General features: G+C 37.2%; 2 protein-coding genes across 3 annotated transcripts; both read right to left on the reverse strand.

Annotated features, from left to right (window-relative positions):
- Positions 1 to 243: 243 nt before the first annotated feature.
- LOC129000301 (IQ and ubiquitin-like domain-containing protein) lies at positions 244 to 4,304 on the reverse strand. Its single transcript, XM_054427263.1, has 2 exons — positions 2,313 to 4,304; positions 244 to 876 (listed from the first exon to the last, which is right to left on the reverse strand). Exons 1-2 carry the CDS (start codon positions 4,302 to 4,304, stop codon positions 448 to 450), a joined length of 2,421 nt encoding a protein of 806 aa, XP_054283238.1. The 3' UTR covers positions 244 to 447.
- Positions 4,222 to 16,094, reverse strand: LOC129001789 (uncharacterized). 2 transcript variants are annotated; one of them, XM_054429234.1, is made up of 5 exons: positions 15,980 to 16,094; positions 13,053 to 13,265; positions 10,149 to 10,233; positions 7,357 to 7,428; positions 4,222 to 4,322 (listed from the first exon to the last, which is right to left on the reverse strand). In XM_054429234.1, exons 1-4 carry the CDS (start codon positions 16,005 to 16,007, stop codon positions 7,368 to 7,370), a joined length of 387 nt encoding a protein of 128 aa, XP_054285209.1. In that variant the 5' UTR covers positions 16,008 to 16,094; the 3' UTR covers positions 4,222 to 4,322; positions 7,357 to 7,367. The 2 variants fall into 2 exon arrangements, with proteins under 2 accessions (XP_054285209.1, XP_054285208.1); XM_054429233.1 differs by lacking the exon at positions 4,222 to 4,322 and having other exon boundaries at positions 7,289 to 7,428.
- Positions 16,095 to 18,735: the final 2,641 nt, after the last annotated feature.

Here is an 18,735-nt window from a genome sequence, read left to right on the forward strand (position 1 = left end):
AGTAACCTTTCAAGTATAAACGTTCTTGGAGTTATCGCTCCAAACAGGAAAAAAGTAGGTGGTTAGATATCCAGAGGAATCATGCTCAGGTCGGATATGGGGGGTTCTTTACTGAAGTTCACTTGAGCCACTAACAGTCTGTTGTTGTAAATGACTGATTTCTGACTTTCAAGCCAACTTTTCAACCAAGACAAACTGATTGAACTGCTTATTGTAAGCTACTATTACATAATCTTTTGTCACATCATCTTTAAAAATGTAAACAATTATTATAAGGGAGAAAACATAATTCTGATATAACTCAATTGATGTTTTTTTTATAAAAGGAGGCTACAGCTGCTCCATATAGATGGTATGTCTATTTCAGGATCCAAAATGTCAATGACACGGCATAAGGAATTACCATAAGCAGGTTACTAAGCAGGAAGCTACAACCAATCATAATATTTACTCTTTAAATACAATCTGCGGCTTAAGCGGCACCACTTTCGGTGGTGGAGGTACGATATCAGTGATCTTCTCCCAGACTCCCGTGCTCCTAAGATGCTTATCTGTCTTGAGCAGAGGTGTAAAATGGATTCGCGCTAGAATATGCTTCTGTCTGACAGCTTCGGTGAATACTTTGTCGTAGAACTTTCCAACATTCTCAATGTTGATGTGGCATTCCGCTTCTTCTTCCGTCAGAAGGATAGTGTTCCAAGGAGACCATTCGACCTCGCGTTGCCATCTTACGTGGGTCAGCTTGGCTAAGTCTCGGTCTTCGCTGATGGCTGAGTGCCCGTGCCAAATAACGCTGGTCAGGAAAAACATCCCGATTTGTTGAAACACGAAGCAGACGGAAGAGTAGCAGTTCTTCTGCATCTCTGAGGTTTGTACCTGAAAACGTGTTCGATTGTGAATTATGTTGAAAGAGAGGTTTGAACAGTGGTGTAATCATAGATTTCCCAGAGCGGGAACACTCTGTCTTGTAAGATCTGCCCAACATAAAGGATTAATTATAGAATTTTTCAGAGTAGAGTAAAGGGGAGTAAAATAGAGCTCCGTGTTCCCACTCGACTACACCATAACTGAAATTATTGGTTACAGGAGACTGAGGATGTTAGAGTCTTATCCTTTAAATCCCAGTGTTTACACGAGGCCGGTATAGTAGACAGGTTGCAGGACAGGTTACTTGCCAAATGTATTTCAGATTACCTGAAGCAAGTACCCTGCCTACCAACAGGCCTTATGTATGCGCGGCTTATTGCTGTACTAGCTGTACCCGCGGGCTTTGCCCCGTTTAATTTCTTAATTTTCAAATGAGCTCGTTCGCATGGCTCAATCACGTCCTGGTTGAAGTTTGTTCGCTACGCTCACTCACCTTTTGGTTGCAAATTAGCTGTTGTCATAAATTTAAAAAAATAATGGTGCTGCACCCTGTTGGTAATCCTTGTAACTTTAATGCTATTGAACATCATAGAACAGAACCAACTTGTTTAATTGAAACAGCTGTTAAGATTCATTAATTCCTTTTAAATATGAAAAATCATAAGGTTAACATGGGAAACTCCAGAGCCACTGGGGCGGAGCCCGAAAGCCCGATCAGAATAAAAACTACTTAGTTTTCCTATTTAATGCCCAAAGAATCGGTGTACCGAATTTCAGCCTCCTAGGTAAATGGGAAGTGGGAGAATTAGTGATGAGTGAGTGTGTCAGTGAGTCAGTGAGGGCTTTGCCTTTTATAAGTATATAGAAGATGCCTCTGGGTATTCAAAGTTACCATTGAAGTTTGTAAATGTTATTTTATCGATTGGTTCCTATGGGAAATTTTTCTGTCAATGTTTAGTTAACTTTATTTTTGTTTACGATTATAAATATTCATTCATCTGTTTCCTTAGCAACAAAAAAAGCACAAATTTTTATCTTGTTTTATGTCACTGATTCCCTATTATTTTTCATTTTTCATTGCCATACAGATAATGAAAATGAATCACAATTTTGACCTACTAAGCAATACATTTAATTTATCTATTGTTTTTCCATTCACAGCAAAATGTTATGTTGTACAATCAATGGGAGGGATATTAGCTATATTTTACACAGTAGGTTCAAAATCATTTTTGGACTCTGGGTCCAATTATGATAGCAAAGCTACTAATTGTGCATGCATAAATTTGTAAGTTGAATTAATGTGAATTTAAATATACTGTCATTATAACAAAAGTTACTATAACCCATTGTCCAATGAAAAATGGAAAAGCTAGAGAAACGTTTCATAGTTTAAAGAGTACAATGATATTTAAATCTCTTTGAGAAACTAAAATATGACCTACCTGTTTGAGTAGCCTCATGTAGGGTGTCATGTCTATCCGCTGGTGTCCCACATTCTGCAACCAATCACAAGACTTGCATACAGTGTAGGCTTTCATCCTGGTATGAACAGGATATCTAGATGCAGGTAGTAGTTTCATACATCTTGTACATTTATAGAGCGCATCATGTTTCTTGGTCCAGTTGGGTTTCCTATAACTCGCAACTTTTGGATTGAACTGGGGATGATGGAGGAAATCCATATAGAGCTGTTCGATTCTCTTTCTCAGCATGGATAAGTCAGCGTCTTTTGTACCTATTGCTAGTAAATTTATCTCTCGGTCGATTAACTTAATAATATCTTTTGTGTACTCGTAAGCAGAGTAATTTGACATGAGTTGCTTCAGAGTAATGAGGAAGTCAATTCTATCCTTGGGTGTGACATCTGTTCGCACCAAATCTGTGTAGACTTCCTTGAACTCTCTCGCTCTCTGGGTCGCAGGGTCATCTATGGTGGTCAGTTGCCCGTTAGCGTTCCTGAAGGTCAAAGGACGAGAAGACATCTCGAGAAATCTCAATTGTTGTCTTTTCAGTGCCTCTCGTTTGACTTCAATTCGATGTTTTTCAATTGCAGATAACAACTTGATTTCTTTTTCTAAAAGCGCAACAAACTCAGCTTTTTTCGGCGCTTCCGTTTTCATATCGCAAATCCTCTGCCATTCTTTTTGCCACCATTTGCCCACCATCAGGTACATCATGTAAAAGTCGTCTCTTTTCGATGGAAACGGGTCTGTTAGAATCTTCTCTTCTTTTTCCGCCTGCTCTTTCAACATTTCAATGCGTTGGCGTTTCACATCTTCCAAGAGGTATCGCTGCAATGCAAATAGTTTATTTACTCGACAACGATGTAGCCAGTGTCGTACAGCTCTTTGAATCTTCATAACCTTTTCTTCAACATTGTTAACCACAAGCCATTCCGCGTAAGACTGATAAGGTTTGGCTGATATAACTTTATCCGCTATTTTAGGAATGATCCGATCGCTCTTGTACACTTGTGTGCTTTTTTCAGATGAAGTGTTTATTTTTGACTCTTTAAGGGGAAAAGGCGTCTGAGTGTCTCGATGGAACAAAAGTGGAACGCCAACTCCTGGCTCAGGGTAATCAAACACTTTGCGTTCTCTGGGAGCGGTCTGTGAGAATGCATGATGGTACTCTAGTTTGGTCAGTTTGTTCCTGTACCCACCCAGCCATTCCTTCTGTACACATTGATTCTCAATCTCCACAATGAGATCCTTGAAGGTACCATCCTGCCAGATGTGTACAGTAATCACGTCCACCGTGGGGATATACTCGCTTACACTAGCCGCAGTTATGCATTTCCCCGGTTGAGTCGATGTAAGTTTCAACTCGAGAGAACCAAACGGCTCGACACCTAAACCTTGCAAAGGTAACCAGTCATCCACGTCGAACCCATCTTTTTCCAACTTAATCGAGTCAAAGTTCAGATTCAGCACATCTGATAAACGCTCTTTTACCTCTTGTATGTTTGAGGTAATTTTAAAAGCACAAGCGAACGTTTCTGAATTTTCCAAAATAAATTTCACTGTGACTACTTCTTGATTGGGGGTGTTTTGTGCGCCTGTGTTAACCGCTCTAGACTGACCAAGCACTCCAAATTCTTCTTTGTCACATAGTGATGGAGAAGAACTCATGTCTTTTCCAGGAGATTCTTTGGAAGTTGTACTTTTTGGACCATCATCGTCAATGTTCTTTTCATTATCCGTTGTAAGATCAGTGCTTTCTTGTTGTATTTTGCCTTTCCTAGGTGATTTATCTTGTATTGATTTATCCTCTTCAATAACTTCATTAGTTTTAAGTATTTCCTCTGTCTTATCCTTGTCTCTCAGTGTGGACTGTTGATCTTCATTTGTTGTAGACTCTTGTTTATCTTCTTCTGCAACTACTCTGTTTGTTGTCTCTATATTTGGATCTTCTTTTTCGTGAGTTGATGACATTGTGGAATTTTATTATAGCTGAAAAATCCAAGATAAATACAATACAAAGTGTGGACTATTTTATTTAAGTGTACTGTAGATGAAAAATGTATGGTTTAATCACTAACTAAAGTCTGGGCTTTAGCAATAGTTTCATCTCATATTTTTTTCTTGTCTTACTTACTGGAAACAATGACTTTGGTTACTGAATTAGATACCTAAACTGTTTTTTGTTGAATGTTACAGTATTTTAATTTCTTCCCTGGTTATAATACAAACAGTAGTTTAAAAATGATCTTCTTTTTGTTTTAAATAATGTTAAGCTAGTTTTTAAGTAAAGAGAAGAGAAGACTTAGACACACTCGAGCATGACTTAGACATATATTAGAACTGTCTTCAAATTATCTTCAAGGATGATAAATGTTAAACACGTTCACTGCGGTCGTAACCGATCGGATACGGGCCGAGCGCTGTTCAGGTGCTGCCGTAACCAATCGGATACGCTCGGCAATGCCTTTTGTATATCATCGTTTTTGCTCTAGCGTCGGTCGAAGGCGGGCCTATACCACGTTAGCGTGTAGTGGGTGACTTACTTTTTGTTGTATTGTAGGTTGGTAGTAAAATTTCCCCATAAAATCCCCGTCTGGCAAACTTAAAAATCAACTTGTTGTCCCGTTTTTCTCCCTCCAATTGGCAATACAATGGGACCGGCTACGTTCCAAGCAGTGCTGCTATCTGTGAGTGTTTAACAAACTACGTCGACTCTACGGACGTTATTTGCTATTCGTCATACCGAAATATGAGCCTGCTGTTTGATGGCCCGCAGCGAACGTGTTAATGGAGTAAGTTTAAGCTATGAATTTTGACATTCATTAATGTTAAGCAAAATCAATTAATAGGTACATACCTACCCTAATGGAAATTGCACTCCAATATTGAACAATCAATTTAACTAGCTTTCCTTATACAAATTTATTACACACTAAGTACAGTATGTCAAAAATAATATTGATGCCTGTATTGTCCATCAATACAATTACTGGTATATATTGATTCAAGAGTTAAATTTCAGGAGTATTTGGAATTTGGACAGATGTATACATATTCTCCCTACATTAAACTTATTACATAAATTCTGATGAGGACTATCCAATAGAAATGTCCTTATTTATTTTTTTATTTTTACTTTTTGTAGTGTGTACCCTACAGACTAAAGATTCCCCATTCCCATGAATGGAAAATAAGAAATATAACGATTTCACACAATACGGTCTTTAGTCTGCTTTAAGTTTGATTCAGAGAAAATTATTTTGTGTTTGTACCGATCTGCAAAACATTTTGTGAGATTTTCCATGTTATGTAGATTGTCATTCTAAAACAAGAACAAGATTAGAAAAACTTTCAGTATTTATTCAATTTATTGTGATCACTCACAGAGTCATTGCATTATGTAGGAATAGTATGTTTCTAAAATCATTTATAAGGACTAAAATATATCAAGGGTTTCCTTTTTATTACATCAATAATAAAAATAACTACTTACCTGAGCTTTATATAAGTAATCCAATCTAATTAATGAACATTGACAGTTCAGTTAGAAGTTAGAATACCGTACAACTAATTTGAGACGCGTTTGATGGGTCAAGATGAATTTATTTAAGAGTCGCCCAGCAACAGAATTTCTGTTGAGGTCCCAAGAGGGGGGAGAGGGTTTAGATTTGTCAATAATGCTCAACCTTGAAAACATAACTGGTGGATCCATGGACAATTATAAGCACTATGTGGCATTGCACAAATTAATTGTTTCCATGATGTGGTTGAAGATTATTGTGGTTGTGTGTTGAAGTTAAAATATTTCCAATGTTATCTTGGTAGAAAAAAAATAGAATAACCAATTTTTAATTAATCTTGCAGCATATAATGGAATTTAAAATCAAACATTTTACTATGAATAAGAACTAGAAATTCCATTCAAATGTAAAGTTGTAGCCGGATATTAAAAAATTAACATAGTTAAATTGAGCTACTGATTGACCGAGAGATCTTAAATAAATTACAGTACTGATTTTTTAAAATATGCTAACTGTTTCACAAAGCAAAACTAAAAGGGCAACTTATCACAGTTACAGCTTTAACAGAAGAAAATATAATTTTTGAATCTAGCACACTTCAAGAGTGTTACATTCAACTATGCTTAGTATGACTCAACAATTGGCTACAGCTGATCAATATGACATCTACTTATTAAAAAGTCAATGGTTAAACATATGAAAATTATTTGATTCATCGGTCACCATGGAAACACTAAGAGAATCATGATGTTAACAACTCTGCTTATGCTGAAACACAGCTGATTGAAACAGAAAAAAAGTCAAATATTTTTGTGTACTGCTAAGTTTAATGCTTATTTTGTTTTATGAAGATGTCAATGAATAAGAAAATACTTAAAATTATTTAATCATGTTGTTAACACATTCACTGCTAATGATATGTAATACTTTTATAAATGGCTAAAAAACATAAACATTAACATGATCATGTTAATTGAGTGACAATATATCTTTAATTAAATAAATTTTATACTATAAATTGTGGATTAAAATATATTATGTAATTATATACTTTATGTATTATATATCTGCTAATATACTTATGACGCACAAGTGCGTCATTAGCAGTGAACGTGTTAAGTAAACATACTGGTTATTGAATGTCAATGCAGCACACAGTTAGGTATGGATTGTTAAATATGAAGGCAAGTGAGTGAGATTATCTGCAAAGTTTTGCCACAGACTAAAATCAGCTGTTTATTTAGCCAGAAACAATTATCAAAGCCCAATGGTGAGTGACAACGTGGTCTAGAATTGATTCTTCTTAGACTGAACCAGTAACCATCGAATTAAAAGGTAAGAACTTTCTCTTATCATTCCATTACTCAGTCAGTATCTTATAATGTAAAATTACAAAGGTAGAGGCTTGGTAAATTGACATGTAAATCAACTGAATATAAAAAAATAAACACATTTATTGTCAAATACTCACATACAAAATATTTACAACATTCAAACTCTACCTGTATAGATTTTAATTTTGACTGTTGGATTGTGAATCTTTCATTGTTGAGAGTAGTAGAAGTAGTAGTGGCCTGAAAAAAATAATTGATCTATTAAAATTCATATCAAAAGTACTGAGATTATAGTAGGCCTACATATCCTAATAAAGGTCTAGTTATGTATTCAGATTATCACTAGAAGTGTTTATAATAACTGCAAATACATTCTAGTTAAATTTTATATCAACAAATGAAGGTGTTAGGGTAAAAATATATCGGAGCGGCGAGGCTACGCTCTAGCTGAGTGAGTATAGAATAATATATGTAGGTGTGCCAGAACATAGTGGAGCGGGTAGCATAGCTGGTACCTGTGCCGATTTTGCCATTTTACCTCTTTTGCCATTAGGCCTTATCAATTTCTTTACAAAATCAGTAGGCAGTAGGTTTCACCCTTATATTATTTTATATTAGAATTTATATATATATACTAGCTGTACCCGCGGGCTTTGCCCCGCTTAACTTCATAAGTATTCGCATGGCTCAATCACGTCCTGGTTGAAGTTCGTTCGCTACGCTCACTCACCTTCAGGTTGGAAATCGTTCGCTGCGCTCACTTGTTTTCAGGTTAGCTTGTTCGCTACGCTTACTCGCCTCCAGGTTGATGTTCGTTCGCTACGCTCACTCACCTTTTGATTGCAAATTAGCTGTTGTCATAAATTTTAAAAAATCATCCCTTTTATTGTTTATAATACAGTACTTTTATAAAGGTTTTTATGTTTTAATATTTAACATTGGAGAATTTAAACGTTGTTAAGTGCACAGGTGTGCTGCGATTGGGGTTTAATACATTTGGACTTATTCAAAAGTAAAATAGTTTTCTGTGCTGCACTCTGTAGAAACTCTGTGGCACTATTTCAAATCATGGCTAATGCTAATACAGAATGTTGTAATTATTCAAACCTACAAAACAGTTGGTAAAAGTAAACATCTGCTTTTAAATTATATTTATTTGTAAACATTGTAGATCAAAAAGTCTGACATTGGCCCACTTAAAACCCTCTGGGGCAGAGCCCTTTTGATTGATCTGCACCAAACTTCACTCGAACCATCCTTGAAAGATGCTTAATAATGCCTGAAAGTTTCATTACAATCTGTCGAGCGGTTTTGGAGTCCATAACGTATATACATACACACACACACACATACATAGTTCCTCTTTTATAGATATAGATATATATACTAAATTACTGTAATCCAGCTTTACCACTCGCTATCCTTGCCGCTTTAATATGTACACATGTCAAGTGAGACTGTCATCGGGGGAAAAAAACTCGGGGTGGCAGGATATTTGATCATTTAAATACTTAAAAAACACACATATATGTCAGCTACAGAGAGCTGCGATTGGTATCATTCTGTTCACAAATAATGCCAGTAAGTGACTAGGAGCCTTGTTACAGCCTAAAAAAACTACCAACCCTTGTACACAAGAAAGGCCCTTACTTAAAATCCCCACTTGTAGAACTTAATTTTTTATTAGAATTTCCCAATTTCTCTCAAAACGATTTTGAAGGCCTTAAAATAATAACAAATACTTAAGTATGTTTGCATGATTATTGGTTATACAATAGAAGAAATTTAAAAAATTGTAAGTGAAAAAGTGAACTGTGGTTGTAGTTTGCTTGTTTAAGGTACCGGTAGGCCTATATTTTGACCTAACTTGGTAAATTTTACCATTTTTTATAGTCCTTGCGACCCTAACTTGAAGAGGCAGCCCAAGGCCGCACTAGATATACCGCGTGCGGCCTTGGGCTGCCTCAAGTTAGGCCGGGGCCACACTCATCTTATCTCGCTGAATTTTTTCCACGGGCGTTACCCGTGGGTTTGAGAGATACATTACGGTATATGGGGCAGGCCACACTAGAGTAAAAACGTCCGTGAACGCGTTTGTCAGTCTCGCTGGTTTTACCAGCGAGACTGACAAACGGAATTGCACGTGTATTCTCTACTAACATTCCACGGGCGTTGCACGTAAAACTAGTCGCGGGGCATTGCGGCTTATGGGAGTGAACACACTCATCTTATCTCGCTGAATTTTTTCCACGGACGTTTTATACTGTACAGTGAGCGTGGAGGGGAGGGGTGCGGAACACGGACACGGACGATTTTTATTGCCAGTGTGGCATGCTCTATCAGTCTCACTGGTTTGCCCGAAAAACCTATCTCGTAAGACGAGTGTGGCCACGGTCAAGCTGTTTCACGTGCGTCGCACGTGAAAACGGAAAAAACAGTCTCGCTGGTTAAAAACTACAAGTGTGGCCCCGGCCTTAGGGTGGCGAGGACTATAATAAGCTTTTACTTAAAACACACTTTATTACTGTCCCAGTAGCAGCCAACCTAAATACTCCTTAACCTAATGTTATAATAGGGAATTAAGTTATACCTGTTTAAGGAAATATTTCAGAGAAAATCCAATCAGATGAATGGGAATTCGCTTAGTGCGCAGATTTGCTATGGCAGGGTTACTCCATTCTTATTCTGGCTAGGACCTACTACTTTAAATTAGCCAACAAGATCCACCCATTTCGCAACTTCTAACGGAGCCATCCAGTTTTTATTTCGGATAAGACTCTTCCACCTATATTTACCTGGATATTCTTATGAATATAGGCCTATTCATTCATACAGTTTGCGATGCACTTAAGTAATAAGACTATTGTCAAATGTGGCATATAACTTGTAGTTTAGGACTCCAATAATATAGGCCTACTTAAGAAAAATTTTGATTTTAAATATATCTGAGAATTACTTACAGTCCTTCTGTATGATGACACTCTTTTAACTTAAGTTCTTGTTTGAGATCATTCCTTGAGGTTGTCGTAGCAGGGACGGATGCTTCTAGAATACAAATCAAACCATGACTATATTAGGCCTACTATATTGAGATAGGGAGGGGATATAGCTTAAGAGGTATGGTATCGGAGGCACAGTTTTAAACACCTTAAGTAGCTACTTGGCAGACCGAAAGCAGCTTGTGTCATTGAATGGAACAACTCTTTAAGGGTGCAGATTATCCCCCAAGGGGTGGTCGGTGGTCGGACCCCTGTTGTTCAGCATAATGATCAACGATCTGGACCCAAATGGACAAACCTTATTGTTTGCTGAGGATACCACCTTGTTCAATAGGGGAATGAACATTGAGCGATTGAGGGCAGAAGGAGACAACCTGCTGGAAATGGCTAAGGATTGGTTTATAACAAACCGCTTCAAAATCAATGTTGCAAAAACTCAATCCCTTATCTGTACTCTGCCATCGAGGATAGAACAGGACGAGGCTGTAAAGCTATTAGGTTTCTGGATTGACCCTAGATAAGGCTGGAACGTCCACACAGACAAGGTAGACTTGTCAAGAGTCCTCTACCTTCTCAGGAAGCTTAGAGAAGTTATTACTAAAAACTACTTAATTACCATCTACCATTCCTTGTTCCATAACCATAGAATAGTACTCTGGGGCCAATCTCCTTCAGCCCAGGATATACTGTTGCTACAAAATAAAGCCTTGAGAGTCATAACATCTTCCGGCCCAAGAGAACACTGCTGACCCCTTTTTAAAGAATTATGGGTATACCCACCGTTGTTAGCCAGTATGTCCTGAACAGCCTATTGCTGTAAAAAGAGAACCTGACCAGCTTTAATTATTAGCAGAAGTAGCCACCACAACCATAGAACACGTAGAGCTTATGACTTGGACATGCCTCGCTGCCGTCTAAGTCTAACGCAAAAGAGCTACCTACCCGCACTCTGCTATAAAGATTTTCAACACCCTGCCTGAAAGAGTCAGAAACTTAGACCTGAAAGCTTTTCAATCCACAGTGAGCATTTCTCTCTTGCAAAGGCCCCTCTATAGTGTGCAAGAGTTGGTAGAGGAACCTCTCATGCACGGATGAAATTTCTGCCACAGCCTTGGTATTTATGTGTTGTAAATATATGTTTTATTGTATAAAGTATTATAAAAATTGACGCTATCAATCTGTAACCACGGACAAAGATAAAAAAGATAAAGACAAGTTTCAAGGACTATATGGTACGTATTTAAACCAATACAAAGTTTGTCCAAAAATTAAGGTTTCCAACGCTCCCATTGGAGCCAGGGAGAAGGTACTCCTACTATGATTAGATTTGAACGTACCTCGTTCAAATCTTAGACCTGTCCCATGTTCTTTATATCATCTACTCCCCCACAACAGTTCTAGCCAGATCCAAATATATGAACCAGTTAGTCTTTTCACAGTAGCCAAAAACGATGTGAAGGACAATCAACGTCCTACCAGTCTGAATTAAATTTTGTGATTAGATTTCTATGGTCTAAGGCGTCAACTGCCATTGAGGTCCATTGGCAGTTTATGGACATGAATGAAGTAGATACAGGGTCGTATTTAGAATCTACGAGGCCCCAGACGGCTCTCACTAGAGAGACTCTTCTCCATATTCCTATTCTTCGACAGGTTGAAACTTAAGGGTTTAGAAATACATGTGGTATTGTTTCAACTTGATGAATTTACCTTTTGCTTCCAACAATTCGATCGACAAAAAGACCTAGAGAGGATACTACTGTTCGTCACCTCTGATTGCGGCGTGGCAAAATAGTGAAGATCTTATGCGGTCGTGCATATTTCATCAACATCTCCCGCAATCGCGCCTAAAGAGGTCCGCCCCCGGCAACCGCCGTTAGGGAAATGAGTAGATATGGTGTACAATGTTTCTATTAGGCCTAGACTATCAAGAATTGATAGTCCCAGCAGTCTAAACACACTGATTAGCAAGCAATGTCAACTACATACCGTCATGATAAAAACAGGTGAACATCTGATGCCGGCCTGGTTGTATAAATTTATAAGCTTTTGGCTATTTACCCTCTTGTAATTTTCGGCTTCTACGATGAAACTAATCGTGCTTAGGCATTGGGTTGGAAATGGATACAGTAGAGTCCTGCAAACTCAGCGTAATGTGGACTGAGAGGGTGCCGAGTTTGGAAAAGTGCCGGTTTATCGGGAACTGCGGTTAAAAATAAGAACAATACAACTTTTAAACTTTTCAACTGCCTTTTTTATTTATATTTATATTTCAAGTCAGTATTAAGTCACCAGATAGGGCTTAAAACAAATCCTTGGTGCCTTAGGAAATAAACAAATGTATTACTGTACCCATACATATTTAACAAAAAATATCTCTAACTTTCTGAGCTATGTGATGGCCAAGTTATCCAGACTGCCGGGTTATCGAGTGTCGAGTTTGCGGGACTCTACTGTATCTAGAATAGGCTAGTAAGGGATGAAGTAATCAATGAAGTGTTGGTTTTAATTTTGAACTAGCTTTCTTGGCCACTACAGGAGCACGATGGAGACTATAATTTACAGACAGCCTACGAATGAATAAAATATAAGTGAGGGGTGTGAGAGATGCATTGTGTGGCTTTGTTGACTACTGATAAAAAGCTGTATCTGACTTTTCTCAGTTTTTAATTTTAGATCTGAAAACCTGATTACAGATTTCTACAGTGATAAGGAAATAAGCTAATCCCAAAACAGATATTAGGACTCCTAGCACAAACGTCAACCATGCAGCTTACTCAATTAAAGTCTACTTCATAATAAAAGTCTACGCCTAAATAAAATATAGACAAACTGACTTTTAAAGAAGTTATATAAATTAACTACCTGCAGTAAACATTTTCTCTGAGAACTTGTAGCCGGCCCAGTTTAGATATTCTAAGATCAGCTGATTTACAAGACTTATGTTGGCAGGAGGTTGAGGCTTATCTGTGTCAATCAGCTGCTGTTTATCCATACCTAGAGCGTTCATCAGCTGATTCATCAAGTCTGCCTTGATTCTTCCATATTGACCATTATCTCGAAGTGTAGTTTTTAAAACTGTTGAGATAGAAGTTAATGTTAGTTTTAATTAACTTAATACATTTGATAAAAATTTGTGGAAGAGGCTCAATGCAGGCTGCACTTTACTTTATGTCCTACACTCATTCGAATGAAAATATCGATTATTCGATTGTTTCATTCGATATAGGCCTATCGTTTGGTTATTTAGGTTAGGTTAACCTTACTTAACTAACCGAACGAGATAACTTATCGAATAATCGATATATCGATCTATATTTTCATTGGAATGAGTGTAGGACGTAAAGTAAAGTGCAGCTATTTTTATGAGTTTCACTTCAAACCAAGACTTTTGTTACCGTTTTGCTTATCTTTACTGAGTTTTTTTTAAGGAAAGTGAACAGGATATGAATGAAAGGGGTAATTATATCGACCTCCGGACCTCACGCGAAATTAAAAATTTTTTTTTCCAAAATGTTCGAAATTTCACGCTGATTTCAAAAACGATTGTCGTTTTTTTCGGAAACGTCCCGTTTTCCCGGAAAATGGGAAAAACGGGAAAAATATTTTTTTGCTCAAAACCCATGTTGTGGGTACTCAAATTGTGCGGAATTTCCTCCTGAACAAGAATATGTAAATTTTATTACGATCGGACCACTATTAAGTAAAATATCACCGAAAAACGGGAAAGCGGGGAAATTTTTCTTTGCTCAAAACCCATGTTGTAGGTACTCAAATTGTGCGGAATTTCATCCTGAAAAAGAATATGTAGTTTGTATTACGATTGCTTTTAAGTAAAACATCACCGGACAGGTTACCCAACCTAACATAACCTAACTTAGGTTTAGATTAGGTTAGGTTAGGATAGGTTAGTTTAGGTTAAGTTAGGTTAGGTTAGGTTGGTTTAGGTTAGGTTGAGTTTCGTTAGGTTAGGTTAAGTTTGGTTAGGTTAGGTTAAGTTAAGTTAGGTTAGGTTAGGTTGGTTTAGGTTAGGTTGAGTTTCGTTAGGTTAGGTTAAGTTTGGTTAGGTTAGGTTAAGTTAGGTTAGGTTAGGTAAGTTTAGGTTAGGTTAGTTTAATTAGGTTAAGTTTGGTTAGGTTAGGTTAGGTTAGGTTAAGTTAAGTTAGGTTAGGTTGGTTTAGGTTAGGTTGAGTTTCGTTAGGTTAGGTAAGGTTAAGTTTGGTTAGGTTAGTTTGGTTAGGTTAGGTTAGTTTCGGTTAGTTTACTTACAATACTCTTGATAAACTAAACTAACCTAACCTAACCAAACTTAACCTAACCTAACCTAATAAAACTCAACCTAACCTAACCTAAACTAAGCTAACCTAACATAACCTAACCTAACCAAACTTAACCTAACCTAACGAAACTCAACCTAACCTAAACCAACCTAACCTAACCTAACTTAACCTAACCTAACCTATCCTAACCTAACCTAACCTAATCTAAACAGGATTAGATTTGAAGGTTAACAAAACTCAACCTAACTTAACCTAACCTAAACTAACCTAACCTAACTTAACCTAACCAAACTTAACCTAACCTAACGAAACTCAACCTAACCTAAACCAACCTAACCTAACCAAACTTAACCTAACCTAACGAAACTCAACCTAACCTAAACCAACCTAACCTAACCAAACTTAACCTAACCTAACCTAACCAAACTCAACCTAACCTAAACCAACCTAACCTAACCTAATCTAAACCTAAATTAGGTTATGTTAGGTTAGGTAACCTGTCCGGTGATGTTTTACTTAAAAATACTTACTTACTTTAATTATGAAATTCCGCACAATTTGAGTACCTACAACATGGGTTTTGAGCAAAGAAAAATTTCCCCGCTTTCCCGTTTTTCGGTGATATTTTACTTAATGGTCCGATCGTAATAAAATTTACATATTCTTGTTCAGGAGGAAATTCCGCACAATTTGAGTACCCACAACATGGGTTTTGAGCAAAAAAATATTTTTCCCGTTTTTCCCATTTTCCGGGAAAACGGGACGTTTCCGAAAAAAAACGACAATCGTTTTTGAAATCAGCGTGAAATTTCGAACATTTTGGAAAAAAAAATTTTTAATTTCGCGTGAGGTCCGGAGGTCGATATAATTACCATGAAAGGTAGTAATAAAAGATGTGTTTTAAAAATAGACAAAATATTGAGTAACCGGTAGCCTATATCAATAGATAATCCCTGTGGCTAAAAGGGTAACTTACTTAACCACCAAGTAATATTCTTTGGGGATTACTTGGGCTGTCAGTCATTGTTTGGGTACTAAGGTAGGCCTAGTAATTGCATTATCTAGTCAAGGCGTGCTCATAACCAAAGGATTAACTTATATAACTTACCTATATGTTAAAACTTTGCACTACTTAAAAAACTTACTTCTAGTTCTAAGTTAGACTATCGTCACCAAAAACTAGTCCTGGTTAGTTACTAATTACTGGTTAATGACTAGTAGAGGCCACCAACCTCTTTTTTAAAAACAAAAAAAACATATTGAAGATTTAAAAAATTAAATAAACTGTGACCATTAAAATATCCCTTGTTGTGTCAGATGACTACAGGTTTCGAGATGACGGTCACATCATCAGGTAAATTGTTTTTTACTATGTTCAGGCAAACAATATTTTTGGTAGGCCTACCTGAAGTTTTATGACTGCCTATGAAGTTAAGAACCTTAAAATTAATATTTACTAGGCCCACGCCAATATGAAGATGAAAATTTTTAGTTTAAGTATGTTAAACTTACTCTCCATTAATTCCTCCTCGGATACCATTCTCTTGCTCCAGTAAAATAATAATACCAAGAAAACTAAAATGGAAGTAGGCTTAAAAGATTATTTCAAACTAGAAGAACTAGCAACTAGCAACTAGAGAGAGGAAGAGAAGAGGTTATGTTTGTTTTTGTTTTGGTTTGTTTGAATTTGACGTTTAAGCGTTTAAGGTTCTTCTTTTCTCTCTTTCTTCTTCTTGTTTGCCGTGACAGGCTTGAATAAATGGCATGTAGCTTGCCGGTGGAAGTTTGGTCCAGGGTATACCTGAATCATTGATTTTTGTTGGTAGTCCTTCTATAGTGAAAGAAACTTGTTTACAGTCTTAGATTAAACATTCCCCATATGACTCAGCTCTCTAATGTCAATGAATTACATGAACAGTTTTGGGAGGGTATGAATGTATGTATGAAAATGAACTCTGATGATATAGGCATAGATAAAACATGGTTCATTTTCATACTATTGGATATAAAAAAAGAGTGGAAAAAAGAGTTTGGATATTTAAAAGTGAGTCGGTGGCTCAGTTGGTAGCGTCGCGGACTTCGGGACCAAGGCAGCGATGTCGTGGGTTCGGATCCTGGTCACTGCCGATAACATTTTATCAGTACAGTTCGCCTTTGTACTGTACCGGCTCACTCCTTGATTTGCTGTAAACGATCCACGCACCGGCGCTTAGTCTATGGACGGGCAAATGCAAGGTTAAAAGAGGCCAACAACCTCTTTAAAAAAAAAAACAAAAAAAAACATATATTGTAGATTTAAAAAAATAAATAAACTGTGAACATTACAATGTCCCTTGTTGTGTCAGATGACTACAGGTTTCGAGATGACGGTCACATCATCAGGTAAATCCTCGTTAAAACGATTCGTTAAATACACTTTTCCCGAACCAAGACAAAACACGTCTCGGTGCGTGCACACTTAGTCTACGGAGCCTACGTCGGGCCGACTGCGACCATCAATATATAATAACTCCCACCGCGTAAGCGTGCACTAAAAATAGTATTAAGCATACACAAGGACAAACAACCTTGCACGGCCCCTTTAACTTCAGGACGCGGCCTGGTAGAATTGGCATCGTCACAAGTAGGGTTGTTTAGTGCCAGACGTCGCATAAGATAACACGGTATCCAGGTGACACCAGCTCATTAATTCGCGTATTATTAATTTAAATTTATGAAAATAAATGTATTAAAAGATTGAAAATGAAACATTGAATTGAAAACCAAAACGATATAAATTGAAACTCTATTCCTGTGAAAGTGGAGTCAATTTGCGTAGCAGTAACCAAGTTTTCGTATTCTTAACAAATACATAAAATAATATGGTTGCTTCCAAACAAAACACCGGTTAGAGCACTACTTGCGACGTTGCCACTTCGAAGGCCGCGGCCTGGAGGTAAAGGTGGCCGTCCGAACAACTACAAGTAGGTTAAGAATTCCGTTGTCTGCTTGCAATATTGAGTGGATCAAGCATATTAATCCAATGCCGGTAATTGTGAGAAATGTAACCACACATCAGGTTCACGGTTCACGTAAATGGGATGTCCACTTCCAGTATCTATAGTAAATGGTATCTTTGTTTCTAAAAAATATAATTTCCATTTGCAGTGTCTAAAGCCAATGGTGCTTAGGCCTGATTGGTCATTTCCTTTGTAATTAATTATGCTCAACGGTATTAATCCGACTATCTTATCTTTATGAAAAATGTCTTAAAGTTTTAATTCACAAATACAAAGCCCTCTGAAAACCGATTTTCACAATTTTAGATTTTTACAATAAGTATAATTTAGATAAAACATTTAGTTTATGAATTTACCTACGTATTATCACAGACAAATAGAATAAATATAGACTGTCAAAGGAAGCTTTCGGCACCCACCGCTAGGAGTGCCGTGTAGTTACGGCACACACCCCGGCACACACCGCTGCAGGCAAGGAGCGCAGGAGCCGTATGCTACCAGTAGGAGCAGACGCTGCAGCGGTGTGCGCTGTAGTACACGACACTCCTAGCGGTGGGCGCCGGAACATATGCTAACCGCAGCACTGCTGCCAGTCTATATTCATTCTATTTGTCTATGGTATTATTTACCTACATGGTATAGCTTTTGTATACAATCTGTAAAGAAACTCTATAGTACAGATTGTATCTGTAAGTACATGGCCACCTTTAACTACAGACCGCGGGCTGGTAGAATTGGCAACGTCGCAAGTGGTGTTCTTTAGTGACAGACGTCCCATAAGATAACATGGCAGACAGGTACATCAGCTCATTAATTCACACTTTATTGATTTAAATTTAAATTTATGAACGTAAATTTATAAAAATATTGAAAATAAAACATAAAGAATTAAAAACAGAAACATGAATTAAAAATCTATATCTGTACATTTTAAGCGGAGTCATTATTGTCATAGTCCAGTAACTAATCTTTTATAAATACACAAATATCATTAGCTGCTTCCAAACAAAACAGCTGTTACAACACCACTTGCGACGCTGCCACTTCGAAGGCCGCAGCAGCTGGAGTTAAAGGCGGCCGTGGTAATTATGTCACACCTAAATATGCATATTGTACAAGAATCAAACTACGGACATAATAAATATTATATATTCAATATGTAAATTTGGAAAAAAATTATTCATACCTTAAATGTATACAGGGTGTTTACAAATTGTCTGGACTCACTACAACAGCAAACAAACGGTATCAGGACTGTGACACATACTT

The sequence above is a fragment of the Macrosteles quadrilineatus genome, unplaced genomic scaffold (genome assembly GCF_028750875.1).
Source record: "Macrosteles quadrilineatus isolate MER2022 unplaced genomic scaffold, UCM_ALF_1.0 Scaffold_8__2_contigs__length_117827958, whole genome shotgun sequence".
Lineage (NCBI taxonomy): Eukaryota > Metazoa > Arthropoda > Insecta > Hemiptera > Cicadellidae > Macrosteles > Macrosteles quadrilineatus.